This window comes from Quercus robur, chromosome 4 (assembly GCF_932294415.1).
Source record: "Quercus robur chromosome 4, dhQueRobu3.1, whole genome shotgun sequence".
Taxonomy (NCBI): domain Eukaryota; kingdom Viridiplantae; phylum Streptophyta; class Magnoliopsida; order Fagales; family Fagaceae; genus Quercus; species Quercus robur.
Window position 1 is genome coordinate 61,459,430 of NC_065537.1, and position 25,761 is coordinate 61,485,190.

A 25,761-nucleotide genomic window follows, 5' to 3' on the forward strand; every position below is an offset into this window, starting at 1 on the left:
TGACCCATGCACACCCCTACTTTTCAAATAACAATAATATTTTAACAGTTTCGTTAGTTGCCCGGTTTTGAAACAATGTGTGAAATTAGTATCTCGAGTTTTAGAAACTTGAGATTTAATTAGAACTTGAGTTTCTAAAGCTCGAGTTCATGTTTTTGTGCTATCCTTAGCTAGAAATCGAGTTTATAAGACTCGAAATCTGCAAAATAAAGCCATATCCACAATTTCAAACGGCTCATTACAAAATCTCAAAGTTCAAACACTCACTCACTCGAACACCCATTCACACCGCCCTCTGAAACTCACTCTCAAACTCACTCACTCATTCATAAAGCAAATCCATAGTCCAGTGCTGAAGCAAATTCGTTGCCCACTGTCAAGAAGGTAGTCTCTCAAGCAATCGTAGCTCATTGTCGCCGTTCCCATTCGCACCGCCCTCTCAAACTCACTCACTCACTCACTCATTCATAAAGCAAATCCGTAGCCCAATGCTGAAGCAAATTTGTTGCCCACTGTCAGGAAGGTAGTCTCTCAAGCAATCGTAGCTCGTTGTCGCCGTTCGTAGCCCACTGTGCCGAAGGTACTATCTCTTTCTTCTCAATACTTTGTCGTTTTTGCTTCTTAGATTCCTCTGTCTCTCTCTCTCGTTCTCCAATTTTAGATTTTGGAATTCCACCGTGACCTAGGGTTTTTCGGATCTTTTTGGTTTTTTTTTTTTTATGTGTGTTTTTTTTGTTGGTGTTCTGAGAATATGGTTATGTTTTGGCAATGACATTAGTTTTTATGTGATTGTTAGAATTGGAAAAAAAAAAAAAAATTTAAATGTGGTATTTCAAGGAAACCCAAGTACCCATTTTTGGATTTGATTCAAAGATGGCATTTTGGAACTTTGATTCACTTTTGAGGCAAATACTTTGCTGAAATATTGTTTACTAAGCTTATTTGGTGTGGATTACTTTGCTAAAATACTTTGTTGGAATTGATCTTACTAAAAGAAAATTTTCATTAATTTGATTGATAGCTTCATGAGTTTGCTCTGGCAGCAACGTGTATATGACTGGGCTCAATGGACAGGAGTTCCTCTGCCTCCCAGTGACCAAAAAAATTGTTACTTCTTGCACAGGATACGAAACACCCAGATTAATAGTTATACATGAATTCTTTTAACTATTTCTTTTCAACCTGGTTCTTTGAAAATCTATATCATCTTATCTTCACAAGAAAAAGGAATTATCTGAAAGTTGGAATTTGAAACTCTGGATGATAAAATGGGGTATATCCAATTTTGTCTCCTAACAATGGACTTTGTTGATTCTGAACTTTATGCATTTTAGTAGAATATCTTTCAATGGAATTTCAATTATTGTCAATAGTTTCAGTTCGATGTTGAAGTTATTTTTGTTCTTTGTCATAATAAAACATATTATGAAGTGAGAATAATGGCATAATATTAGAATACATAAATGTCTGTTCTTGTGGCCTGTTTGGTTGCTTAGAAAGTATGGGTTAAGATAAAAATATTTTTGATAATTTTTCTTTAGAATATTATTGTGTTTCTTAGGACTCCCTCTAGGCAGCAATATGGCATGGGGAATGACTATTTTTGCTACATGAACATTCGAATCCAAGCCAATGGTTTTACCTTTTTTTTCCCCTCTGGTGCAAAGCAAAAAACAAGAAGAGCAACAAGATTGACATTTCTATTTGAATTGAAGTCCTCCCCCCCCCCCCCCCCCCAAACTGTCATCTTGAAAATTCGATTATCCACCATGTTTTAAGTCTTACACTCAAAATATGTCCTTTATGAATGGTTCTATGGACTTGTTATAGTTTTAATCTTTTCTTGAATGTCCTCCATGATCTTCTTGTGACATTTGAAGATTTCATTTTTTGAAAAATATGAAACAATCTTTGAAATATGAGAGCATAGATAAGATAATTGTAAGTTTTAAGGGCATTTAAATTTCTTTATCTTCATTTGTTTGGATTTTAAAAGTGCAAAAATCTTTCCTTTTAATGGAGCCCATTACAAATCTATGAATCTATTGAGTTTCTATGAAAGGTAATTTATCTTCTTCTTTAGTTAACTTTTTTATTTTTATTTTTGTGGCTAAGGGCAAAAGCTAGTTACAGTTTTATAAGTTGGGTTGTGAATATGATGCAGCGTTAAAGCGAAAGAAGGGTTAGTGTATGACAAAAATCTAAAACACCTTGAATCCACAAGGTTGATATCTGCTATCCACCTAAAAAATAAAGAATAAAAGACTGATATTCTATTGATTGTAGACTTCCTTCTTCTTTTTTACTGCTTAAGGGTCAATTTAAGGAGTCCAAAAAACCTATTCTGAAAGGAAAACAATTTTCAACAAATCTTATGAATATACAATCATATAAAGACTCCATTTTGCCTAAAATTCTCCTAAAAACTCTCCAAAACAAGGAAATAAAATCCTTTGATAATGTGTTCAACTAAATTACTTAAGATCCTTTGATATTTTTATGTTGTGTCATTCACCACCCTTTAAAGAACAATTTGTTGCCTGATTATTGTTTAAATAATCTGTATTGCTTCCCATATTGGGATGGAAATCATCCAATAGTAAAAGTTTTTAATTGCTTTTAGCATGGAGACTGCTTGTATAATAGCTTATGCCTTTATCTACTCCAAATGTCAATGGAGAAAAATAATGTGCTTTATGTAGGATTTGTTAATGGAGAAAAATAATGTGCTTTATGTAGGATCGGTTGATTTCTTGAATTCTTTGGAAATTATTATCCTTATGATTTTTTTTTTTCTTTTGTTTTCTTTTTTTTACTGTTTTAAATGCTTTTTCTTCATGATTTAGCTGTGAAATTTCAAATCCATCTCTCATGTAGATATTTATATGTGTATGTGTGTGTGTGAGGGATATATAAAGACTCCTGGTCAAATCCATTAAAGCATATTACATGTGTATGTGTGTGTCAGAAAAGGCTAGAGAAATAAAGGATTCCACTTGGATTGAGGTATTATTTTTAAAAATAACTTACCAATTACATAGGAATAGCAAAGATCAAGGCTGGATTGAATCCCCAATTACAGCAAAGTACTCTATTTAATCACGAGTTATAGATGTACTTCTTCTTGCTTTCCATTCTTTTAGCATCCTTTTTTAAATAATGCCAATAAGCTGCTCTTCAGTATAGATTTTTCTTGCATGTCGAATAGCATTCCTTTGCCCCCACACTATTAATGATCTCACAGTAGCACTCTTTGCAGTATGGAGCCTCGAATCGATGAGGAGCTAGAGATCTTGCACCCTGGTCTGCTTGAGACGTCATTGTTGACGCGACAACCATATCATCGATCAGAGGCCATTTGGAATGGCGAGGTGAAATTTCTAGTTCTAACAACCGCTTTAAATTTTACGTTGTCTTTGACTTTTAGTTAGCAAGTTCTTTCAAAGTTGTATTTCTAATTCTAACAACCGCTTTAATTTTTATCGATTTTGTAGGACCCGGGCCCACTTACATGCCGTGGTCACACTAAGGAGATGGCAAACGTTCAGATGCAAGATAATCGGGTGATTAACATTATCAAATTGCTAAGGCTGGAAAGATTGTTTAGAGCCCCTTCCAGAGAGATAGATCATTGTCTAATATCGGCCCTAGTTGAGCGATGGCGGCCGAAGACTCCTACGTTCCATCTTCCACATGGTGAGATGTCAATCACCCTACAAGATGTGGAGGTCATTTTCGGACTTCCTATAGACGGTGAGGTCTTGGTTGGGCCGACTGCTATGGTGGATAGGGATTGGAGTCAACTGTGTATGGAGTTGCTTGGTTTTACTCCGGCAAATGACAATAAAACTTTGGTGGGGTAAAGAATTCTCATCAGCTGCCTTGTTGACGCCATTGCAGTGCCACTGCCTCATGACACAACGGAGATTCAGATACACCAGTATGCTCGGTGCTATATTTTAGCGCTACTAGGGGATAAACTTTTCATGGACAAGTTAGGAGATAGGGTGCATCTGATGTTCTTGGAGTTCATGCGAAACCTTCGTGATCCATCACAGTATAGTCGGGGTAGTGGTTGCTTGGCTTGGTTGTATAGAGAGTTGTGTCGGGCAAGCGAGAAAGGGGCATCGCAGATTGGTGGGGCATGCACCTTGGTCCAGTATTGGGCATGGGCAAGGTTGCCATTCTTGTGCCTGAGGATAGAGCCCCCACCTAGATGTGATTATGGCCCATGGCCATATGCTCCACTTGCATTTAAGTAAGTCTTTTCCTGATATTTAGTGTGTTATGCAATGTACTCTTCTTAGTAACTAAATGGTATTATCGTTCTTATGTTATTTGCTCGTAACTGTAGGTGGGTGCGGGTGCCAAGCCCGAAGAGTAGGCCATCCGGCACGGCCTTGATCCACTATCGCAAGCAATTAGTTACAATGCAGCCGGACCAGGTAATAATATTCAAAAATTCTGTTTGGTTATGTTAATTTTCCTTAAGAATATGATTGCTTCATCCTTTAACATCTCTTTTGTTTTAATTTTTGTTTTTCCCTTTATCTATGTATTCTCCCTTGTTTCACATTTTAAGATGCTATGATAATTGTTTTTTGTTTCTATTGTAGATTGTGTGGCAGCCATACGAGGCAGACTTCGGCCACCTTCCTGAGTTCTGCGTTACAGGGAGGGATACGTGGACAGCAAGGGTGCCGCTTGTGTGTTTTTGCATAGTAGAGAGACACCACCCGGACCGTGTCCTTCAACAGTTTGGGTTGGCGCAGGAGCCGCCTGAGGATGTTGTGTGCGATGATAGACTGCATAGAATAGACTTACGTGGGAAAGTGGAAAAGAATTGGAGGGAGGAGCATGGATGGTATATCATTTCATGGGATATGAGACGACAACAAGTTTGTCATGCACTTCCTCAGATTGGTGAGATGCCCCGCGATCATGCCTATTACCGCTAGTACCGTCCGGTCACTCGAAAGTATGTTGACCGCAACAGCGCTAAATTAGATATAATGGTAATGTGTTCTAATTAGATTTTATTGCCTACTTCGTTTTACTTGAGTACATGTATGAACGTAGAATCAATTTCTATGAATTTTTCAGCAAATCTGGTTTGATTTGACTGACATCCAATTAAAGAGTTTCTGTTACATATAGTATTCTAATAAAACTGTTAGTTCTTAGTTGAGTATTTGAGTAGATTAATAAGTACTATATTATCCATTCATTAATTGATACATAAATGTCTCAAATCTGATTGTACTGGTTCTTTCTCCGTTTCAGATTCAAAGCCATTTAGCACTGTTAGAGATGCTTCTTGAAGGTAGCCAAGCTCACAACCATGTCCGGCGCGTCCTAAATAATGTGGTTGGGCTTGGTGGTGGTCCTGCAGCCGATGGCCAGGCAAACAATGGGCATGACACTGAATCAGCAGCTACTGTAACCCTAAGCACAAGCGCAGCACCCGTAAGTACACCGACCCGTGGTCTGCGTGCTACTGCAAGTCCAAGTACAAGCGCCGGTAGGGGCCGTGGTCGGCCTGCTACAGCAAGCCCAAGCACAAGTGCACCTAGGGGCCGTAGTCGACCTGGTACAGCAAGCCCAAGCACAAGTGCACCTAAGGGCCGTGGTCGGCCTGCTACGGCAAGCCCAAGCAGAAGTGCAGCTACGGGCCGTGATCCGCGTGCAACAACCCCTCGGGTTGTAACTACTCCTTTAGCTGCACCCATCTCGCATGCATCTCCTCAGCCCGAGGTCCTTTCACCCACCCCACCTTCGCAGCCCAATTTTGATCTCGGTATTAATTTTCATTTGACCCCTCTTATACACCCCGAGACACCGTCATACCCACCCACCTGCTCCAGTGCACCCACTATGCCCATAGACCCACCTACCTCATCCTCATCTGACCCTCTAGGACCTCTGGTTGGGATTGACACTGTACAGCCAGCTGCCGATGTACCGAACGAGCATCCCCCTCCTCAACCCTCACCCCCACAAGGTAGACCGCAATGTGCTAGAAGAGCACCCACTTGTGGGACAGGTGGACACAAAATAGGAGGTGTAGGCAGCTCTATGGTATGATAAAATTAATTACAATGTAATAATATATTTTGTAGTTCACTTTATTCTTATCATTACACCGAATATTGATTCTATGCATCTAATGTCTTTGCAGCCTAAGGATGATGCCCCGCAGCCTCCTCCCCCGTCCAAACATTACACGAGGGTTAAAAAACGCAAAATTGGTGAACCTTGAAAAAGAGGTTTGTTAACTTTTGCCAAAGCTCTTTAACCTTTGTTTTTGTTGCTGTTGTTGTTGTTATTCTTTTGTGAAAATAAGTTTTTGATTGGATCTATCAAATCCGATACCAAAAATAATAATAACATGTTTGCAAATATAATTTTAGCAGGGTGATTATGTAGGGTCCTTTAGGAAAATGTCGAGCACCGCGGGGATTGGCATGGCAAAGAATGAGGAGGGGTTAAAGCTGGTGCTAGTAAATGGAGGTTCCCGTGCCCGCAAAATGGTGGGGATTTGGCTTTTTGGGTCTGCTGCATGGGTGTTCAGTATGGTGCTACTTGGTGGTGTTACCAGACTCACGCGCTCTGGCCTGTCCATGACAGATTGGAAATTCACTGGTTCCCTTCCTCCCCTATTTGAAGAGGAATGGTTGCGCGAGTTTGACAAATATAAGCAATCCCCTGAGTATAAGCGGTAACTACAAGCTCAACCAACATTATCTATATATATATGTTTAGATAATGTTGGGCAATTGTGAATAGGTTTACAATTCTTTGAGGCAATGGAGAATCACATTTAATTTCCTATGTGCTTTTTTCTATCGAGGTCCCTCACCATAAATTGATGATCAATGTTTCAATGTATTAGAGATGAGTAGTAAGCATGGACATGGTAATTGCTAATGTTTATTTTACATTAAAATTAGAGTATGCTAGGATCTTGAAAGATTGCAAATTTCATGAAAAATGTAATTTCTTGATTGTTTGCTTCATTCTTTGTGTGTATCCATTATGATGTTCTTATATTGTCTTCATCGTATTTTGTATCATTACATCATGTTAACGAGCAGCACAATTTTGCATAACTGATGTGCAGTTTAGATTTCCTCAATTAGTTGTTAGTTGTTTCAAAGAAAATTTATGCATGATTGTCCCTTTGTATCTTAATGTCTATTTCAATACTCTTACAAAATAATGTCTATATAGTAATGATGGAATATACAGTGCAACATATTTCAAGATAATGTCTATATTCAAACTGGCATCATCATCAATACTCTTACAAAATGGCTTCAAAAACCTTTCCATTTGCAGTTCTAGCACATGGGTGTTTTTTGTCACACCCACCCACCTTAACTTCTAATAATAAGTCCTTTACTCCACAACCCATCAAGCATTTACGCTATCTCTGTGTCCATCACAGGTTGTGTGCAAAAGATAATGGACATATGTTGGATTCAATCCATCATTATTATTTTCTGTTAGAGCTAAATTTTATATTTTAACTTGAAAACCATCATCATGTTTGCTTTGCCTTCACCATTGTTACTTCATTAATAGAAAAGTTTTGAGGAATTTACAAATATACTGCAATGCAGATGGATCTACTTTTGGTTACTTATGGCTGCTGGGTGTGGACTTTCATTAGTGAGGAGGCTTTAAATATTTGGGTCTGTCCTCTTTATTGGTACTTCTGTTTCACAACCTCAAGTTTTTACCTCTTTGGATTTAGTACTGTTTCTGGTCTGTACCAAGTACCAACAGTGTCTAATAATTTAGTGTTGTTTGAACTTCTGAGTGACCTTTGGATTTAAATTTTAGGTTGGCATAACTTTAGCACGGTTGCTGACTTTGGATGGGACATGGCACTCTTTTGCTGAATCTTTCTCGAGAAATGCTCCGTACATAATATCCAGCATTCTGTGGGTATACTGCTCTATATTAACCTTAAATTCTTTGCAGCCATTGTTACATAGTCGACTTTTTTTTTTTCAAAGAATTGACTCGGGAAGTGAAGCCTACCAGTATCGTCTACAAGAATGCTGCTCTGTGCTTTATTGTAGCAGTTGGTGGTTTTTTTGCTGTCTGTCTACTGCACTATTTTGTTATTCTGAAATGTGACAGTCACCTTTCAGGGAAGTTTGCATCAGTGATCTGATACCATTTTTTCTGGGGAAGCTTTTCAGGCAATCAGGGGCATCTGATGATGTTTGTTCGAGGGTAAGTTCAGCTTGCTTCTGAATTTTTTTCATTCCTCAGCATGATAGATAAATACATCCACAAAATCCCATACATTTAGTATTATATCTATGTGCATATGAAGACTTCTTATCTGCAACTATTAAAAAAAAAAAAAATTGATTTACTGTTCTCATTCTTTGGAAATATCACAATCCTGATTATGACTGTAGTTAGGGATTGGCAAAGAGGAGGCCTTAAACATTACTCACATGGTGCAAAAATATCACAATCTCTCTGGCTTTGGTGAGCTCTAAGAGCTTTGTTATATTTATGTGTGATTTTATTAAAATTTTCAATTTGCATGTGCAGTCTCAGGTATCTCTCATGAGGACATGTTACCTGATTTTATATCTTACAATAATTGGCATTTCTTTTATAAAATTTATATGGATAACAGATTTTTGTTGCATTGTAATTGGATGATTCAGCATTCCTGTTAGGCTTTGAGCCTTTGACGGTACCCTTGTACATCAATACAGGGTCCACAGCAATATAGTCCCTACTCACTTAGCTGTCAATTTGGTTTTTTCATGTTTTACTCTTTAAACATGATTAGCTACTGTAAAACACAGTGGATATGTTCAATCAAGCACTGCATATTGTCAAGTGAATGCAGTGTGTATGGATAATGAAGCTTCTTTGAGTCATATTACTAACTTGTATGTTCTTATTCATTTTGATCTGCAGTAGAACGATTTTCCCTAGGAGTGAGAAATCCAACAGCTTTCCTAGCAGGGGCCATGGTTAGTATCACTGTGAACTTCTGACCTGTTACAATCTTTTGAACTTTATGCTTGTTTTGATACTTTGATAATTTTTTCTGTGCTCAAACATTGGTTTTTTAATGTTCATCTCTTACCACTTTACCACTTTGTATGAGTTGTCTAGTCTGGGTGGCATGGTAGGCTTGTTTATGTTTATGGGTTTTGCTCTTAAAAAGCCATTTCTTGATGTTTGAGAAAACATTGACTGATATAAAAATACTTAAGTCTATTATGTTTTGGTCTTCACTTGCATCACGTGTGTTCTTGATTGGCCGGGCATGTCTTCAATTCCTTAAGCAGATTTGTCAAACAAATATCCAGGAAATTAGATCCTACAATTTTCTTTTGTTATTATGTAGTTATATCAATTAGATGTTTTGAAAAAAAATAATTAATCTCCCTATGTCCATATGGGATATGCAAGCCTGCGTAAATAACTATAAAGTTGTCAGTTAGTCAATAAAATAAATGGTAACATAAATAAATAAGATTATCTTTGAAAGAAGATAATGATTTAAAAAAATGGAAAAATGTAAATTATGTTGAAAAATATGGAATTGAAGTATTTAATGATGTTGATTTGATTTGTATTTGAATTTGTGATGACCACCAGAAGTGAATTATTTGATCTTTTAGGTGTTTGACAACATAGTGATGATAAACATGTGTCCATGTAAGATTTAGTTGTAAATGATGCTTTTCAAGTTATAATGATTCTATACTCTTACTTATATTAACAATGAGTTAAATAAAATATTAGTGTTGATCCACCTGATGTAATTAAGATTTCTCCTTGTGCCAGAATGGAGTGCTGGATAGGTGCATTTTAAGTTGCTGATTCCTTTCTGTTCCTTCTCAGTATAAGGCAACTATAGAGTTTAATATACTAGGGTAAGTCAATAATTTTCTCTAATTGTTTTTGTTATGGAATTTTGAACACTTTTTTTGTTTTTCTTAATTTTTTTTAAAGACTTGCCATTTGTTCTTACTTTTGAAATAGTGGTCAGAAGGGCACTTATATCTACTAGTTTAAAAAATGTTGATTTAGTTATGAGCTACCTATCAGAAAAAATGATGGTTTAGTTATGAGCTTTGCTGGAAAAAGAAAAAGAAAATCTTAGGACATGTTTCTACGGTGAGCACTGGGTTTATCCAGAGTTGATGTTGTAAAAGATTTTCTTAAATATGGTTTCTACTGATCTGTAATTGCAAAGGAAAAATACTTTTTAATTTTCTGGTTCAGTAGAGTTTTTAGCCGTAGTTCATCAGTGAAACCTTTCCTAATTACAATATTTTCCTCATCAATGAAGAAGGAGCCCATCTTCAGCAGTTCAAAAAGCTACTTTTGTTCTGTGGAAATGATTATTTGGGCTTGACCTCACATCCAACAATTAAAAGGGCTGCTGTGAAGGTGTGCTTGATGATATTAACTTTATCAAAGTACACTTTTGTCACATTCATAGTTTTGTTTTGAAATGAAAATTCTCCTTTTCCCTAAACACACTCCTAAGCAATTATGAACATTATTGTAAACCAGGCAGCCCAAGAACATGGAATGCCCTTGGGGTTCTGCTCTAATTTGCGGCTATACTAATTACCATAGGCAACTAGAATCAAGTTTGGCAGATCTACAGAAGAAAGAAGAAAGAGGTAAGAGGTGTATTACAATATGATTACAAGTTTGGCAGATCTACAGAAGATTTTTTTCTATATTTTTGTTTGTTCTTATATAAACGGAATTGATCACAGCTATAGATCCCAAAAGTATTTAAGGAATTCTTAATATGTTGTCATGAGGTGTGAAAGAATTTCAACTAGAGTGTTGGAATTCTACATTCATGTTGATCTGGTTCCATTGATGATGATTATGTATGAATTGCAATATGTAATATGGTTGGTTGAAACCACAGAGATTAATCATGTGGTTGATCTCAGTGTTTCCTTGGAGGTTTAGTACTTTAGGTTGCATTCTTTTGATCACAATTTGTAATTCATGTATGACCTTCCGACTATTTCAACAGAAAACTAATGCATTCTTGTTTAAAATTTATGCCATAGGATTGCCTTCTCTGTCCAACAGGGTTTGCAGCCAATATGGCATTGATGGTAACAATAGGAAGTATTGCCTCTCTTCTGGCCGTGGGCAGAAAACCTTCAGAGGAAGAAAGGATTGCCATATTTTCTGATACACAAAATCATGCATCAATAATAGATGGTATTTATCTTGCTGAGCGGCAACAAAGTGTGGAAGTGTTCGTCTATCGACATTGTGACATGTCTCACCTTAATGCACTATTGTATGTTTCCACATGTCCTAAACTTACAGTGTCCTTACTGTTAAGCATATATATTAAGTATTGCAATGCATTTTTGGTTTTGACAGATTGAAATGCAAATTGAAGAGGAAAGTCATTGTAACTGACAGGTTAGTCATGTTATAGTAAGTGTTATGCTTGGTTTCATATTTGACAAGCTCCATGTGGTTGAAAACAAAACAAAACAAAAATGAGATCTAGGAAATCACAGATAATGATTTTAATACTTTCTATGAAATTCTAAATTATCTTCTCTTTTATTGATTTATTAATTTTTCAAACAGGAATTTAAGAAACTTCTATCTTGGATTGGATTGAGAATCATAATCAACAATTTTTTTTTTCCAAATCCATAGTAAAAGAGTTACAGCACAAACAAACAGAAACAAGTGGCTAATCTGAAAAAACTAGAACACCAATAAAGATTATTATGACAAAACATAGCAACCTGAAAACAAAGCAGAGTTAAAACCCAAAATCAGCGAGAACAATTTGTTCTTAGTAGTTCTATTTATCTTCTGCATACTGCAATCTATTCCTGACATCATTAATGATAACTTTCAGAAAATTCTCTTCACTTATGCATTTTCCACAATGAATTTTATCATCCCTTTCTCTCCAAATATTATATAGAGTAGCCTGGCAATGATGCTTTTGAAATTACCACCATGAATCTTGTTAAAGATATAGATATGAGTTTATGTGTAATGGCCCAAGAGGATATATTGTAAGCCCATGTAGGGCTAACCATATCCCTTATATATACCCTACTAGAGCTCTTTGTAACATACAATGCTTAATAGTTAATAGTAAAGATTTAGCCGCTAAGGGCTTTATTCGTGGACACAGACTATCAAGCTGAACTATGTAATCCTTGTGTTCCGCTCTCATCTCATTTACACTCTCTACATCAATTTCATATTCTCTTCTTTTGATTTCAACAAAGCTTACTGAACTTCAACTTCCCAGCATCCCATCCTTTTGTCATACAAGTGCCTTCTAAGAATGGCTGAAAAATCCTTCTAGGGAAGGGCAATAAAAAATGGTGCTCTTTAGACTCATTTCTACTCTTGCGGAACTGACACAGTAGATCTCCATTGAAGGCCCACTTAGCCAGTCTTTCCTTGTAGCAATTCGATCTCAAATATTCAATCAACTGGTAAAGCATGTCTGGGAATGTGACCTGAAAACCAGACCAATATCCACTTTTCAAATATCTGTCCTTTAGCTCTAAGCTCCTCTTAAGCAGAATCACAATTGAATACCCCATTTGACGTAGCTGTCCATAAGATTTTATCCATTTTACCATGAACTTGAGGGCACCTGACTTTAAAAGAGAACCATATTATTTGATCCAGCCGAGAACCAAAACCAATAACCATTAAGCATGACAGAAGCTAATGGCCTCTATGTTACTTCCAGCTTCATAAATAGCTCTATGACCAAAAGTAGGGTACAAAGGTCCCTCGGGAGGCCGTCTATTATGCCAAAGGAAAACAGATTTTTCACCACCCACTCTGAACTCCAACAATTGCGTAATAGTAACCCTCAGCTGCAGCAGTTTTTTTCAAAGCCCAAGAGCAATCCTAGGAATAAACACAACCCAGAAACTTTGACCCTTTAGTAAATAGGTTTGAAACTTATGCTATATTTCTCACCATTATTTGCTTATTCCAATTGCTCACTTCCTTCGGCCCAAACCACATTCCTTCTTTGGGAGAGTTAGAAGATCCAAAGACATAAGGGAAAAAATACGGGACCAACTCCAAATAAATGCATTATAATAAAAAAAAGATTATAACACTCATATTTACTATGTTCTAAATTTCAGTTGAATATGACCCCTCTAGGAATAAATAGTCTTACCATACAACCCTGAACTCAATGAAACCAACACCAAAATGAGATTTTACCAAAATCTTCTCCTAGAGAAAACCCTAATTTTTTATTACTTTATGTGTGTCTCTTGGCTAAAAGAAAAGCTTTCCTTATTTTTTTTCTCTCTTACACATGCCGTGCCATACTATCCTTCTCTTTTTTAAATGACTGTTATTACAGCTACTGAATCAACGCATGACCTCTATTTATATATAAATACCACGCTGGCTTGCCTAATTTAAGTCAAATGGGAAATCTGACATGATGCTGCCTCCTTTATTTGTAGAGGCGCATGTCTCCAATTTCATTGTCAGTCACATGGAATAACAGCCTCTAGCATTCAGTCATTATATTATATTTCAATGCCTGCACCTTAACATAACCTATGTTTATCTTCTAAACTTTCTTGTGACCTCATTATCTGTGAAGCCAATGTTTCAAACATGTGTATGTATGTGCATGTGCATTGTTAACTTTGATGGATGACTTCAATATGTTTTTATTGCAGTTTGTTTAGTATGGATGGAGACTTTGCGCCAATGGTTGAAATTGCAAAGCTTTGTAAAAAGCATAAGTTTTTGTTCATTGTTGATGATGTAAGTCACTTTTCTATATTGATTCTTATGAAATCAAAAGAAGTTCTTTGGTGCCTGTCCTGTCCACATGGTACTTTCTTTGGATTGAAGTTAACCCTTAAATGTAAAGTCTATGATACTTATTTGACACCTAAGGCATAGAGATAATGGACTTGAGCAATTTTCAGACAATCAAATTTATTTATTTATTATCATCATCATCATCTTCTTTAACTTCCAACTTGCACCTTGGTTGAATATGAATATGGCACAGGGAAAAATGGCTTCTTGCTGTATACCTACTTTGATGCATGTGTATGCTTTGAGCATTACAGAGTTACTGTTGTTGAGAGTTCTTTTCAGGCTCATGGAACATTAGTTTGTGGTAAAAATGGGGGCGGAGTAGCTGAGGAGTTCAATTGTGAAAGAGATGTCGACATATGCATTGGCAGTTTAAGTAAGGCCACAGGCTGCATTGGTGGATTCATAGCATGCAGGTAATTGTTCTAGTGTCCTGCATTCTTCCTTTGTGGTATTGACCCAAAAGAATAAAAATAAATCAATAGAAGTAGGGCTCATCTAGACAACTCTAGGGGATATAAGACTTTTCATTGTATTGGACATAGCATAACAAACCATTTTTCTTATTTTCTAGAGCTAGCCTTTATAGTTTATATAATGAGTTCCTTGAATGTTTTGTTTCTTGTATGTGAAAATATGTCTGACTTGGTATGCTACTTTCTGAATGATATATGAACAGCAAAAGTTAGAAGCAACTCATACAATCAAGGGGACGCTCCTTTATATTTTCCACTACTATGCCGATCCCTATTGCATCAGCTGCCCATGGTAAACCTTAGCAATCTGTTTTGTTGGGGCTCATTTGATGAAACATTAAATCTCATTTTTTTGTTTGATAGTTTATTAATAAACAATTGTTCATGGTTCTGGTACGGATTAGGATCTGCTATATTTTTTATGATAACTCTATTGTGGAGTTCTTGAAATCCTATTCATTAATTGTTTGACATTGCAAGTTGGCTTCTGTAGAACTACTTGGGGTATTATGAGCATTTAAGAGTACATTATAAGCCCTAGACACACTATGGTAATTTCACATGTTTAAAATGTAGTTCTAGGCTTATGAAGCAAGGAAACTTTATTTGGGGTGACATACCTGTGTCATACTAGTATCATACCTGTCATGTTATGTTTAATTTTTATTTTAGAAATTGTTCATGTCGCTGTGTTGTATCCGTAACCGTGTTCGTGTCCATGCTTCCTAGGTTCTAGCTGGGGAGGGCTATGTGTGTGTAGCTGTTATAATGAAACTGCAATAACTCTATGGATGTAACTCTACTTCTGGCTGAACAACATAAATTTGGCATGCTTGTATTTGTGCCTGATATTTCCTTCGCTTATACTTTTATTGATCACATCTCGCAGAGTTAGGGTTATTTCTTACCTTCCCTATGGACGAAACTTTTTTAAATGTTTGTTTCCCCCTTTAGTTCTAACTTTCCAAAAATTTTATTTTAACCCAAAACACCGCCTTAAGTTGTTATAAATATTAGTTCGTTCACATTTTAATTTTGGGTTTTGTTTGCAGCATTTCGTGCTTGAGGAGAACATGCCGGAAGTTGATTGCCCATGTGTCACACCTGAGGTTGTACTGAAGGCATCTGGGCATGTTGATAAATTCACTGACCTTATGGTCAAGGATGAGAAAACGGGCACCTGCTACCGTGCTGACCACTTGCTCAAGGACTTTTGCAATGAGAAGCTTCAGAAAGACCTTAGCATAACTGCAGGGAAGGCAGCAGAACTAAAACATGTATTTGCAGTCTTGGATGATCTCTCATCTGAAGAGCTGGGTGCAAAGATCAAGGAGTATGGCATTACAGCTCCAGACACAAAGAATCCACTGTCTGATCCGTATCCGTTCAACTTAATGTTTCAAACATCAATAGGCCCATCTGGCTTGAGTCCTGGGTGAGTATTTGGTAGACATACCTATGTTCTTAGGAATTATTTTGTCCATACCAAATAAGTGGGGAATGCGCTCACAATGAGGTCCTTTTTTTGTAGGGTGGGGGGTGTTTACATCTGATTGTATTAAACTCTTTAGATTCTTTTGATTGACTTTGATCATCTCTTGAATTTGTGTGCAGAATTATGAGTACCTACCCTTGGAAGCAGAGTTATTAATTATTTCATTTTCTGCAGGTATATACGTCCTGAAACTGCACAAGGCATATTTGTTAATTTTAAAGACTTGTACTATTACAATGGTAACAAGCTCCCCTTTGCTGCAGCTCAAATTGGTCAGGCTTTCAGAAATGAGGTAATTCTCTCCTTAAAAGTGAAAAGCGTTTAACAAATGAGGTAATTCTTTCAGAAATGCGTTTAACTTATTTTTCTAACAAATTGCTTCCAACTTTTACTTGTCAAATAAAAAAGAGAAAAGCTGTTTTTGTGCATGTTGTGTGGGCTTATGGTAGTATTTCTTTATGTAAATTGCTATATTGTGTGGAACTGAGAATGTTTCTCAACTCCTATTACCTGGGTCTTGAGTGTCACAGAGAGAGAAAGAGCTAATGTGATTTTTCATATGGGCAGATTTCTCCTCGCCAAGGCCTTTTGAGAGTCCGTGAGTTCACCCTTGCTGAGATTGAGCACTTTGTAGATCCTGAAAACAAGTCCCACCCAAAATTTTCAGAAGTCTCTAACTTGGAGTTTTTAATGTTCCCAAGAGAAGAACAAATGTCTGGCCATTCAGCAAAGAAAATTCCATTGGGTGAAGCAGTTTCAAGGGTTGGTTTGAAGAATATCTGCCTTTTTCCCCTCTCCTTTTTGGTTTGGTGCACCTTGGCTTGGCTTCTCCTCTCTCAATTGCTTGGTTGCCTATTTTTATGTGACAATGCTGTGGTTAAATGTTTATAGGGAATTGTCAACAATGACACTCTTGGCTACTTTACTGGGAGAGTTTATCTGTTCTTAACTTGCCTTGGTATAGATGAAGACCATTTACGGTTCTGGCAGCATCTCACAAATGAAATGGCCCATTATGCAGACAAGGGTGGGGGATGCTGAGATTGAGAGTTCCTACGGGTGGATTGAATGTGTTGGTATTGCAGATAGGTCTGCATATGACTTGCGTGCTCATACGGTAAGAATTTGATTGGTATTATTTCAGGATTCTTACAATAAGACAGTAAACTAGATGTTTTTGAAAAATTATATGCTCCAATCACTTTAATGATGAGATGCCATGATTTCTAAGAATAAAATGGATTGTTTAAGTTCATTTAGCCACATTAAGATAAAAACGGTTAATTTTGTTCTACTTCGGTTGGTCTCTTAAGGCAGCATTTTGGTCTAAGCTAACATATGCTGTACTTCCAAACACTTGCTGCTATTTCTAATAATTTGTGATAGAATTTTTGTGAGTGAGTCCTTATGTTCTTTGCCAAATGTTTTTATTTCATTGTAATTTATTTATTATTTGGTGAGGTGTGCTGAGGAGGTTGTAAATGGTTTTTCCAACATATTGGAAATAGGTACTGTAAATTCTATTAGAACTTTAGAATCTTTATCTATTTTTAATGAACCTATTGTTTGTTTTCTTAAAGTAAATGATTGTAATGTTTAAAAGGAGTCATTGTCAATGTATGTGGAGGTCATTTGTTTGAATCTTCCATTCTCTTCCCCCTTGTGGCAAAAAACTGCGTGTTATCAGAAAGATTGTTACAGTTCAGCTTAATTGTTAAGAGCAATATGAATATGCTGTAGTTTACTCCAATCACACTCTTTTTCTATTGGTCCTCTTTTACTGCTTCAAAATGTTTCAGCAAATTTTGATTTTTTTATCAAGAAGAAATTTGCAGCGTTTGATTATGCCAACATTGATAGTTGGGGGTAGGGGGATTTGATGACAATATTCCTGCTAGGGAATTTGATAATTGAAAGTAAGTCTCAGTTGGCATTTAGAATTTTCAAAATTTTATTGTTTGTATCTTCATGTATTTTGTTATTGGAAAATTCTTGACTGGAAATTTTTTTGCTATATTGTTTTTCTTTAGTTTGTGAATTTTACAGAACTTATGTCAAAAAATGTTGCTCCATCTCGAAAGAGACAGAATTTTCCCTTACAGCCTTGATGGAAATTCCTTCTCAGTATAAGGCAACTATAGAGTTTAATATACTAGGGTAAGTCAATAATTTTCTCTAATTGTCTTTGTTATGGAATTTTGAACACTTTTTTTGTTTTTCTTAATATTTTTTAAAGACTTGCCATTTATTCTTACTTTTGAAATAGTGGCCAGAAGGGCACTTCTCCCGGGAGGGTTCCCCTACCCACACCTATCTATGGTACAACATCTTCCAGCAGTTCCACCAGCTTGAAACCTTCTTATTCTTCCAGCAGTTATGAACCGACACCTATCTAGTGGTCAGCATGCAAGGACATGGCCTATGGTTGTGGACACCAGGTAAATTTTCCTCTTCCATTTGCTCATTCTCTTTAGAAGAGATAAGTGAGGGAAATGTATTAACATTTAACAAATTTCTTCTATAAATGTCTTTGTATGCGGACATGTTGCGATTGTGGAGAGGACCTTCAGATATGCCCAATATATAGGAGGAAAATTGAAACCATAGTAAGGCTCTACTAAATAGTGTTCTATGTCTTTCCAAATTTATTGTCATGCACGAAATTCTTTGTAGTTAGTCAATTTCATCATCCTTTGTAATTAAACATTTTAGAATTCTAAAAAATGATTGTAAATTGATTTATCAATGCCGGAAAGGATATAAAATGTATTCCGGCTAGATCTTTGCTAGTGATACCTATTAGTCTTGTTGGGTGTGCAACTCTTTTTTTGGGGCTAAATTGGTTGGTTTCACCTTGGATTCTCATCCATTTTTCAGATTAATTCACAACAAATTTATAAAAATATCTTTGGAAATGTGGCCTTGGAATCATTGAGTAAATGTCTATGCTATCTTCGTGTTTGATTGCTGTCATATTGTCACCAATTGTACGTGGTCCAATGTGTTTCTGCATCTAGATTGGAAACTACGCAATTTCTTCATGTAGTGTGGGGAGTGTTATTAAAAAGGAAAAAAACAAAGAAAACAAAAGAAAGAAGAATGGCACATGTCAACTTTCTTAGACATGATCATTAATTTAGTTATGGATGTTGAAATGAAGGTCCCCGTATTCCTAAAAAGATGAGGAAATTGTTCATTTTCAAGATTTAATTTCCCACATGCCTTTGTCCATTGATGTACGGAGTGATGCACAACTTCTCATATCTTTTCAGTTCTAACTTGAGGGAACTGAGACTTATGCGATTTGTTATGGATGGGGCTTTCACTATGTATGGGGAGGTATTTTTCAAATTATTCTAAGCATTAGTGAGGTTAATTGAAATCAATCAAACATTGGTTTGGCTAAGAAAAATAATAGATAAAACATCGTATTTTCTATCAAAATAGATGGTCAGTGCGAGCTTGATCTAGTTCACCAATTAATATTTGGCCAACTCTAATTTACTCTCCCGCCCTTCTCTCTCAATCTACACAGTCCATAAAACTCTAGCTTGTGTCAATACCATTTTCTGGATATTATATTCCAGGAAAGGGGTACACGGACTGGAGGGTAACATTGATAACTAATAATAAAAAAGGATTATGTGAAAAAAAAATATATATATATATATATATCTTATAAAATATTCAAATTTGTATGACATTTTCTATGAAGGAACAGATAAATTTGTGAAGGAAGGAAGCATATCATTGGCTGAGCAAGTGTGATCATGGGTTGGCACCTTCCATCATGGTTTGGTAGACTATAAGCTATGCGAGAGTTGTGCCAGTGTGATTTCTAGCGTTTTTATTTTCACTTCGAAACTTTTTGATAATTTCTAGCGTTTTTATTTTCACGTCGAAACTCTTTGTTCTTCTAACACTGATTTTGGATTTATTTATAAAATTCAGATGGACTACAGTTCTGAAGAGTCAGATATCAGTGAATCTGAGATCAATGATTACATCGATAAACCATATGAGGAGCTAACAGCTGGAAAGTTTAAAGTCAAAGGTTTGAATGGCAACCTTAGATGTCCATTCTGTGCTGGGAAGAAGAAGCAAGATTACAAGTACAAGGACTTGCTTCAACATGCTTCAGGAGTGGGTAAGGGTTCTACCAATAGATCTGCACAACAAAAGGCAAACCACCTTGCCCTGGCAAAGTATTTGGAGACTGATGTAACAGGTGAACTGGACCTTTAGCAACGTCCAGTTTTGCGACTACCTGTTGCTCTGCTTCCAAAGCTTGATGATCTGTACGTATGGCCTTGGATGGGCATTGTTGTTAACATTGTACGTACCAATGAGAATAAAGACATTTTACTTGGTTCTCAACACTGGTTGACAAGGTTCAGGAAATTTCAACCGGTGGAAATTGTAGTATTCTCGGATGAGAAGGACCTCATGGGACAGGCCATTGTAAATTTTAGTAATGATTGGAGAGGTTTCATGAATTGTGCTGAATTTGAGAAATTGTTTGAAATTGAGCATCATGGCAAAAAGGAGTGGAATGCTCAAAAAACAAATCTTGGCCCTAACTGCCATGGGTGGTGTGCACACGTTGATGACTATGATGCTGAAGGGCCGATTGGTGATTTCCTTTGCAGTAAAGGGCAGTTAAGAACAGTTTTTGACATTGACAGGGAAGCAACACAAAGCAGAATCAGTGTTGTGGCAGACCTGGCCAATGAAATCGATATTACAAATGAAAATATGAATGAGCTACAGTATAAATACAATGAAAAGACCATGTCCTTAAGTAGGATGCTTGAAGAGAAAGACAGGCTTCCTCGTGATAATGTTCATAGGATATTTGAAGAACAAGAAAAACTCTTGGAGACCAAGAAGAGGAGACTTGATTCATGGAGCAAAGAATTGAACAAACTCTTGCAAAGACATTAACTGTAGCTCAGCTTGCAAGTGTGCGGGAACAATTCACATTATTAGGTCCTAACAAAAATGGATTCATCTCCATGCAGAACTTTAAGACGGTCAGCTCTTTTCCTAATCTTATATTTTCTTATTTTAATACTCTATGGAGCCATTATAAATATTGGTGGATTTAGCAGGGTATGGTAAAGAACTCCACTGATGCAATGAAGGATTCTTGGGCCCCTAGATTATGCCAACATGGTAATGCTGTAAAAAAATCATAAGTTTGTTACTACTGATTTCCTTAATTTAATTAATGTATTTCCTAAAAAAATATGTACTGATAAGAATGGTGGCTGATTATCTACTAGTACATGTTACAGATTAGTTCTAGTCAATACAGAAAATGGATTTTGAAGAATTTTGTTGTGCAATATATGTTCACTACGAACCATCTTCTTGTTATCTATGTTTCAAATACAAATTCGTAAAGTTAAAAAATTACAATGTGTCTTATTTATAAATTCTGGTCCCAATTAACTGGTTTCTATGGTAAATTTCTCTCTCCTTTCTTTTTCTTTTCTTTTTCTTCTATTTCATGTGCCATGACTTTTTGGCTAACCAGTATTGTGCTGAGAAACTCCAACCTCGTACTTGCATTCAATTAAGATGGTAATATATAATTATTGACTTCCAGCAACTGAGCTAATTATGTTTCATGAACTGTGTTTTTGTTGTCTAATGAGCTTTCCCCTTGCACCAAAAATTAGAAGGAAAAAAAGAAAAAGAAAAAGAAGAGGATTAAGATCTTAAAAACTCCATAGAATTTTTATAATCATATCCATTCATATAATTCGATTTCAGTGCAAAATATGCTGTTGGTTTATAAGTTTTAGCCCATTAGCAATTTTAGTCCTTAAAACTAAAAGTGATTACATTTAGTTCTTAACAATTTATAAATATAATTAAATCAAAAAGAGAGGTTCTTTTTGTATGCACCTAAATTTTAAAGGCTAGATAAGCTTCTTATTTTCTTTACTTTTTTTTTTTTTTTTTTGAGAGAAAAATAAGCTTCTTCTTGAACAATTTTAGAAGTTTTTTACAAATAACAATATCATGATCAATAACTTCAGCCAGATGTGATTTAATCCTTGAAACACCTCCATCAAACTTATGTTCACAATACTTACATTTCAAAAAAAAGCTCATTTGTACAAAAGGAAAAAAAATATGAGATTTAAAAAAAATAAAAAAAAATCACAAAAATAATAAAAGATCTCGAGTATTTAAAATTCGAGATCCTCAAAAAATATTTGGCAAAGAGTCGAGTTTCAAAGACTCGAGTTCCTCTGGGAAAATTTTTTTCCTCAATGCTCTGTTTATTGGAACTCGAGTTTTATAGACTCGAGTTCCACTAGGGAAATTTTTTTTTTAATCCCCTGGACATGCAAAACTGCTCAATAGGCAAACCAGAAACTGGGAAATTGCTGAGAATGTAATCCATAAACACTCATTGAGAGGCAGAGAAGCTGAGAATGTAAATGTACTTAAATTACATCAAAATGCGCTCTCAATAGGCACCAAACTATAGAAACTGTTACTCTGCATAAACATAGATTTACAATGCAAATGCACTTACATCGCAGCAAAAGGCATTCTCAATATATCAACATTCCAAACATGCCCAACCACACTTAATTTGCAGTTCTAACCATACTACTGAAATCACAATCTTCATAGAGGTACATTGGATAGAGAATTACAAGTACATTCAACAAAAACCAAAAAGTTCACATAGAGCCAATACAACGTAGTCACTTTTCCTAAGATCAGCGGTCCGCACGACAAAAACGTCGTCCATGGAAGCATGCCTGAAAAACGTAGAGTAATCACATTAGGAGACAAGATAGTAAACATTAGGTAAACATCGAATGAACAACAATTATTTAACTGATGCATAACTTTTTATGATATACCTACCTACTGTGGAACATGACCGCTTGTGGAAGCGCCACAGGACTGCGGACATTTTCTGTGGTTATGCCCGAAAGCATGACACAGTCCATATGTCTGCTTGGGTTGACTCTCTATCAAATCTGTGTCTTCCCTTAGCCATCCCGGTTCTCAATCCTTATTCCTCACTCCATCCATCTCATTCCTTATTCTCGACTTCACTAGTCGACCTTTGGCCCGCAACAATGCTGGATTAGGCAACCACTTTGGCCCCATGGGATCTCTCCACAATGACTATGACTTAGGAACCACAAATGCATGCTCATAAGTGTTAAGGGTATTGTTCAAACCATAACATGGGTGAATATATGTGGTCAAATCAATATGTAAATAGTCACATACTCTAATTGCATGTGAACACGGGATCCCTATGTTTTGCCATTTCCCACAACTGCATTTTCTTTCTTGTAACCGAACTTCATAACTGTGGTTTCCCCCTCCTGCGCTACACGTGTTGAGTTGGGTAACTACTTGAAATATCAGCTCTTCATCGCTAAATGGCTTGAGATAGTGTTTCTCATATTTACGCTTATTTCCATCCCACGTGGAGAAGGCATATTCACTCCATTTCATACCCTCTGACAACTCATAATGGTATTCTTTGCGCCGGTCATGGAAATATTGAACAAGTTTGTTTCAAGTGAACTCAACCAACACGGCAATAGGAAGGCCCCGTGCACCTTTCAATACACCATTGAAGCACTCTAATATATTGGTTGTCATTGCCCCAAAACGTCTCCCACCATCATGCGACTGGGTCCACATATCCACAGACTCCCTCATTAGGTATGTGTATGGAAGATAATTTTGATTCTTTTCCTTGCCATCCTTCCCCGTCACCTTCTTCTTATTTCTAATGGCCTCAATTTCCTCCTGCTTAATGGTCTCCATTATGGTATCAAATTTAACTACCTGAGTAGCATATCCCGCTTTCAACACCGCTGACTTTAGAGTCGAGTTCTGAAAATGTGTGTTGAAGTTGCTAACAACATGTCGAAGGCAATATCTATGAAATACCCGTGTTCTTCCATCATCCCTTCTAGGCCAGTTTGCAATGGCGTTTTTTATACCGAGATATCGGTCAGAAATTATGCAAATGCCTTCGTTAGGTATCACGTGGCCAATTGCATCTTTGAGGCATTGTAAAAACCACCTCCAACTGGACCCTGACTCAGAATCCACAATAGCAAAGGCAAGAGGGAATACCTTGTTGTTAGCGTCGGTTGCCATTGCAACCAACAACTTTCCCTGATATTTACCATACAGATGGGTCCCATCAATACTGATAACCGACTTGCAATATTTGAATCCATCAATGGTTGGACCAAAAGACCAAAACACATAATTCAAAAATACCGTGTCATCTTCACCAATGGATGTGGTACGATAGAACACCTGGATAGTCGGATCTTGATCAATATATGCCATTAGCAACTTTTGCAACCTTTGGTAAGACTCTTTCCAATTCCCAAACATCTTCCCAATCGCCTTTTGTTTCGCATCCCATACCTTGTAGTAAGAAGGCTTATGACCCTCATATTTCAACTCTATCATAGATCTAAGATGCTTAATTGGGGTAGTGTGATCCTCACATAACTTCTTAAGGATGTCTTCTGCAATAAAATTACAACTCATCATTCTATCATTATTTCGCACCCCAATCCATATACACGTGTGAGGACCCTTGTACACGGTGACCATCCATAGTCTGTGGATATTGGGCTTCATGACTGCGCAGACATACCACTTGCATGACTCATCCACGCATTTCGCACAAAGTTTTGTCGTGGTCGACCTACTGATCATAAAATATTTATTTTCCTTGAGGGCACACTTTGTTAATACGCGCTGCACCTCCACTTTATTGGCAAAAGTCAAGCATTTGCACAAATTCATCCCCTCTCTCCAAGTAGACACAAATGGTGTCTCAATATGTGAAGGATCAACCATATTTTCCCAAGTATTTGCAGAAAATGACAAGGTAGGAGGTGCGTAGGCAGGAATTGTGTCCGTAATGTTTTGGACACTAAGAACATTGTCTGCATCAAGTTCACTACCGTCCAATGTCTCATCGTCATCAATGTCCCTCTCAAAGTCCCTAAAGTCCCCTTGTTCAATCCTGTCTTCAATTTCATCTCTATCGACAAAATCTTCACCATCAATGGCAATACTCTCATCAACATAGTCGTCATCATCATCATCATCCTCATCCTCATCATCATCCTCATTATCATCATCGGCATGAACATCATCATGCTCTATATGTGTAAAATACTCATATTGAGCATCCGGAACTGTAACTTGTAAACTTGTTTGTGTTTGTTGGATTTCCTCAATACCAACTTCTGCACGCAGCTCCAACTGTATGTACAACTCAATGTTAATTACTTCAGGTATTCTCTCCAACTTGTCAAATATGATCTTCACATGTTTGTCTGTTTTTATCGCCATATACTTGTAATTAATCCGGTGCTTCAGGATTTCATTTGGCATATGAAAAGTAATTTGTATGTTGTGCACAGCAGGATTCTCACACAACTCTTCTATAACCATCATCTTCAATTCGTCAAGGGTCTTCAACCTACGATTAATTTGGGTATAATAGCTCTTTATACCTGGCCCTTCAAATGGCAATCCCTTGTTTGCATTGGCATTCTTCAACAAACTACCGTGGTATAAGATTATATCAATTTCAGGCATTGTGAACCTATTAAAGTCAAGTTACTATGTTAGTTAAAAAACATTTTGAAGTTCTCTGATCTAAAAGAAACTTGAAGCAAGTCTTTAACTTTCTAATAAAAAGAAGCAGCCAAGAAATTTTTTTAATTTGATTTTCATGATACAAACTAAACATTTTTTTTCTAAAATTTTGGCTGTAGTATGACTATATTTAACAATTGGACATATACAAATCCATCTGTCCTTCCTATATACAAGAAGCTAATTACAACAGGATGGTATGAGAGGGAAAGACATGTAAAGCAA

The 25,761-nt window shown here is 36.6% G+C and overlaps 3 protein-coding genes and 1 pseudogene across 4 annotated transcripts; 3 read left to right on the plus strand and 1 right to left on the minus strand.

The window, feature by feature from the left end:
- Positions 1–262: 262 nt before the first annotated feature.
- LOC126723236 (8-amino-7-oxononanoate synthase-like) lies at positions 263–16,023 on the plus strand. 2 transcript variants are annotated; one of them, XM_050426556.1, is made up of 19 exons: positions 269–580; positions 3,260–3,371; positions 3,495–4,258; positions 4,355–4,445; positions 4,617–5,015; positions 5,284–6,078; positions 6,179–6,266; positions 6,414–6,718; positions 7,623–7,694; positions 7,846–7,946; positions 8,160–8,244; positions 8,436–8,508; positions 8,953–9,008; positions 11,088–11,326; positions 11,413–11,469; positions 13,731–13,818; positions 14,161–14,294; positions 15,407–15,789; positions 15,969–16,023. In XM_050426556.1, exons 9-18 carry the CDS (start codon positions 7,623–7,625, stop codon positions 15,471–15,473), a joined length of 972 nt encoding a protein of 323 aa, XP_050282513.1. In that variant the 5' UTR covers positions 269–580; positions 3,260–3,371; positions 3,495–4,258; positions 4,355–4,445; positions 4,617–5,015; positions 5,284–6,078; positions 6,179–6,266; positions 6,414–6,718; the 3' UTR covers positions 15,474–15,789; positions 15,969–16,023. The 2 variants fall into 2 exon arrangements, 1 of the variants encoding a protein (XP_050282513.1); XR_007654197.1 differs by lacking the exons at positions 11,413–11,469; positions 13,731–13,818; positions 14,161–14,294; positions 15,407–15,789; positions 15,969–16,023 and adding exons at positions 9,832–9,920; positions 10,340–10,440; positions 10,567–10,679 and having other exon boundaries at positions 263–580; positions 7,623–7,711; positions 7,846–7,950; positions 8,440–8,508; positions 11,088–11,225.
- On the plus strand, positions 15,509–21,228 carry LOC126722322 (glycine--tRNA ligase, mitochondrial 1-like; annotated as a pseudogene).
- On the plus strand, positions 18,264–20,793 carry LOC126722323 (factor of DNA methylation 1-like). The gene is made up of 3 exons (XM_050425476.1): positions 18,264–18,287; positions 19,801–19,992; positions 20,095–20,793. Exons 1-3 carry the CDS (start codon positions 18,264–18,266, stop codon positions 20,791–20,793), a joined length of 915 nt encoding a protein of 304 aa, XP_050281433.1.
- Positions 21,229–23,412: 2,184 nt separating the features above from the next.
- LOC126722324 (uncharacterized) lies at positions 23,413–25,476 on the minus strand. Its single transcript, XM_050425477.1, has 2 exons — positions 25,024–25,476; positions 23,413–24,981 (listed from the first exon to the last, which is right to left on the minus strand). Exons 1-2 carry the CDS (start codon positions 25,474–25,476, stop codon positions 23,413–23,415), a joined length of 2,022 nt encoding a protein of 673 aa, XP_050281434.1.
- Positions 25,477–25,761: the final 285 nt, after the last annotated feature.

Bases quoted from the DNA above. Each gene is read 5' to 3' on its own strand.
- LOC126723236 (XM_050426556.1), top strand. From the start codon at position 7,623: ATGGATCTACTTTTGGTTACTTATGGCTGCTGGGTGTGGACTTTCATT. The intron at 7,695-7,845 runs GTCTGTCCTCTT...TTTAAATTTTAG, and splicing joins AGGAGGCTTTAAATATTTGG to GTTGGCATAACTTTAGCACG. The intron at 11,470-13,730 runs GTAAGTGTTATG...TTTTTATTGCAG, and splicing joins GACAGGTTAGTCATGTTATA to TTTGTTTAGTATGGATGGAG.
- LOC126722323 (XM_050425476.1), top strand. From the start codon at position 18,264: ATGGCCTATGGTTGTGGACACCAG. The intron at 18,288-19,800 runs GTAAATTTTCCT...TATAAAATTCAG, and splicing joins CCTATGGTTGTGGACACCAG to ATGGACTACAGTTCTGAAGA. The intron at 19,993-20,094 runs GTGGGTAAGGGT...CTGGACCTTTAG, and splicing joins TGCTTCAACATGCTTCAGGA to CAACGTCCAGTTTTGCGACT.
- LOC126722324 (XM_050425477.1), bottom strand. From the start codon at position 25,476: ATGCCTGAAATTGATATAATCTTATACCACGGTAGTTTGTTGAAGAAT. The intron at 24,982-25,023 runs GTTCATGCCGAT...GATGAGGATGAG, and splicing joins CACATATAGAGCATGATGAT to GATGATGATGATGATGACGA.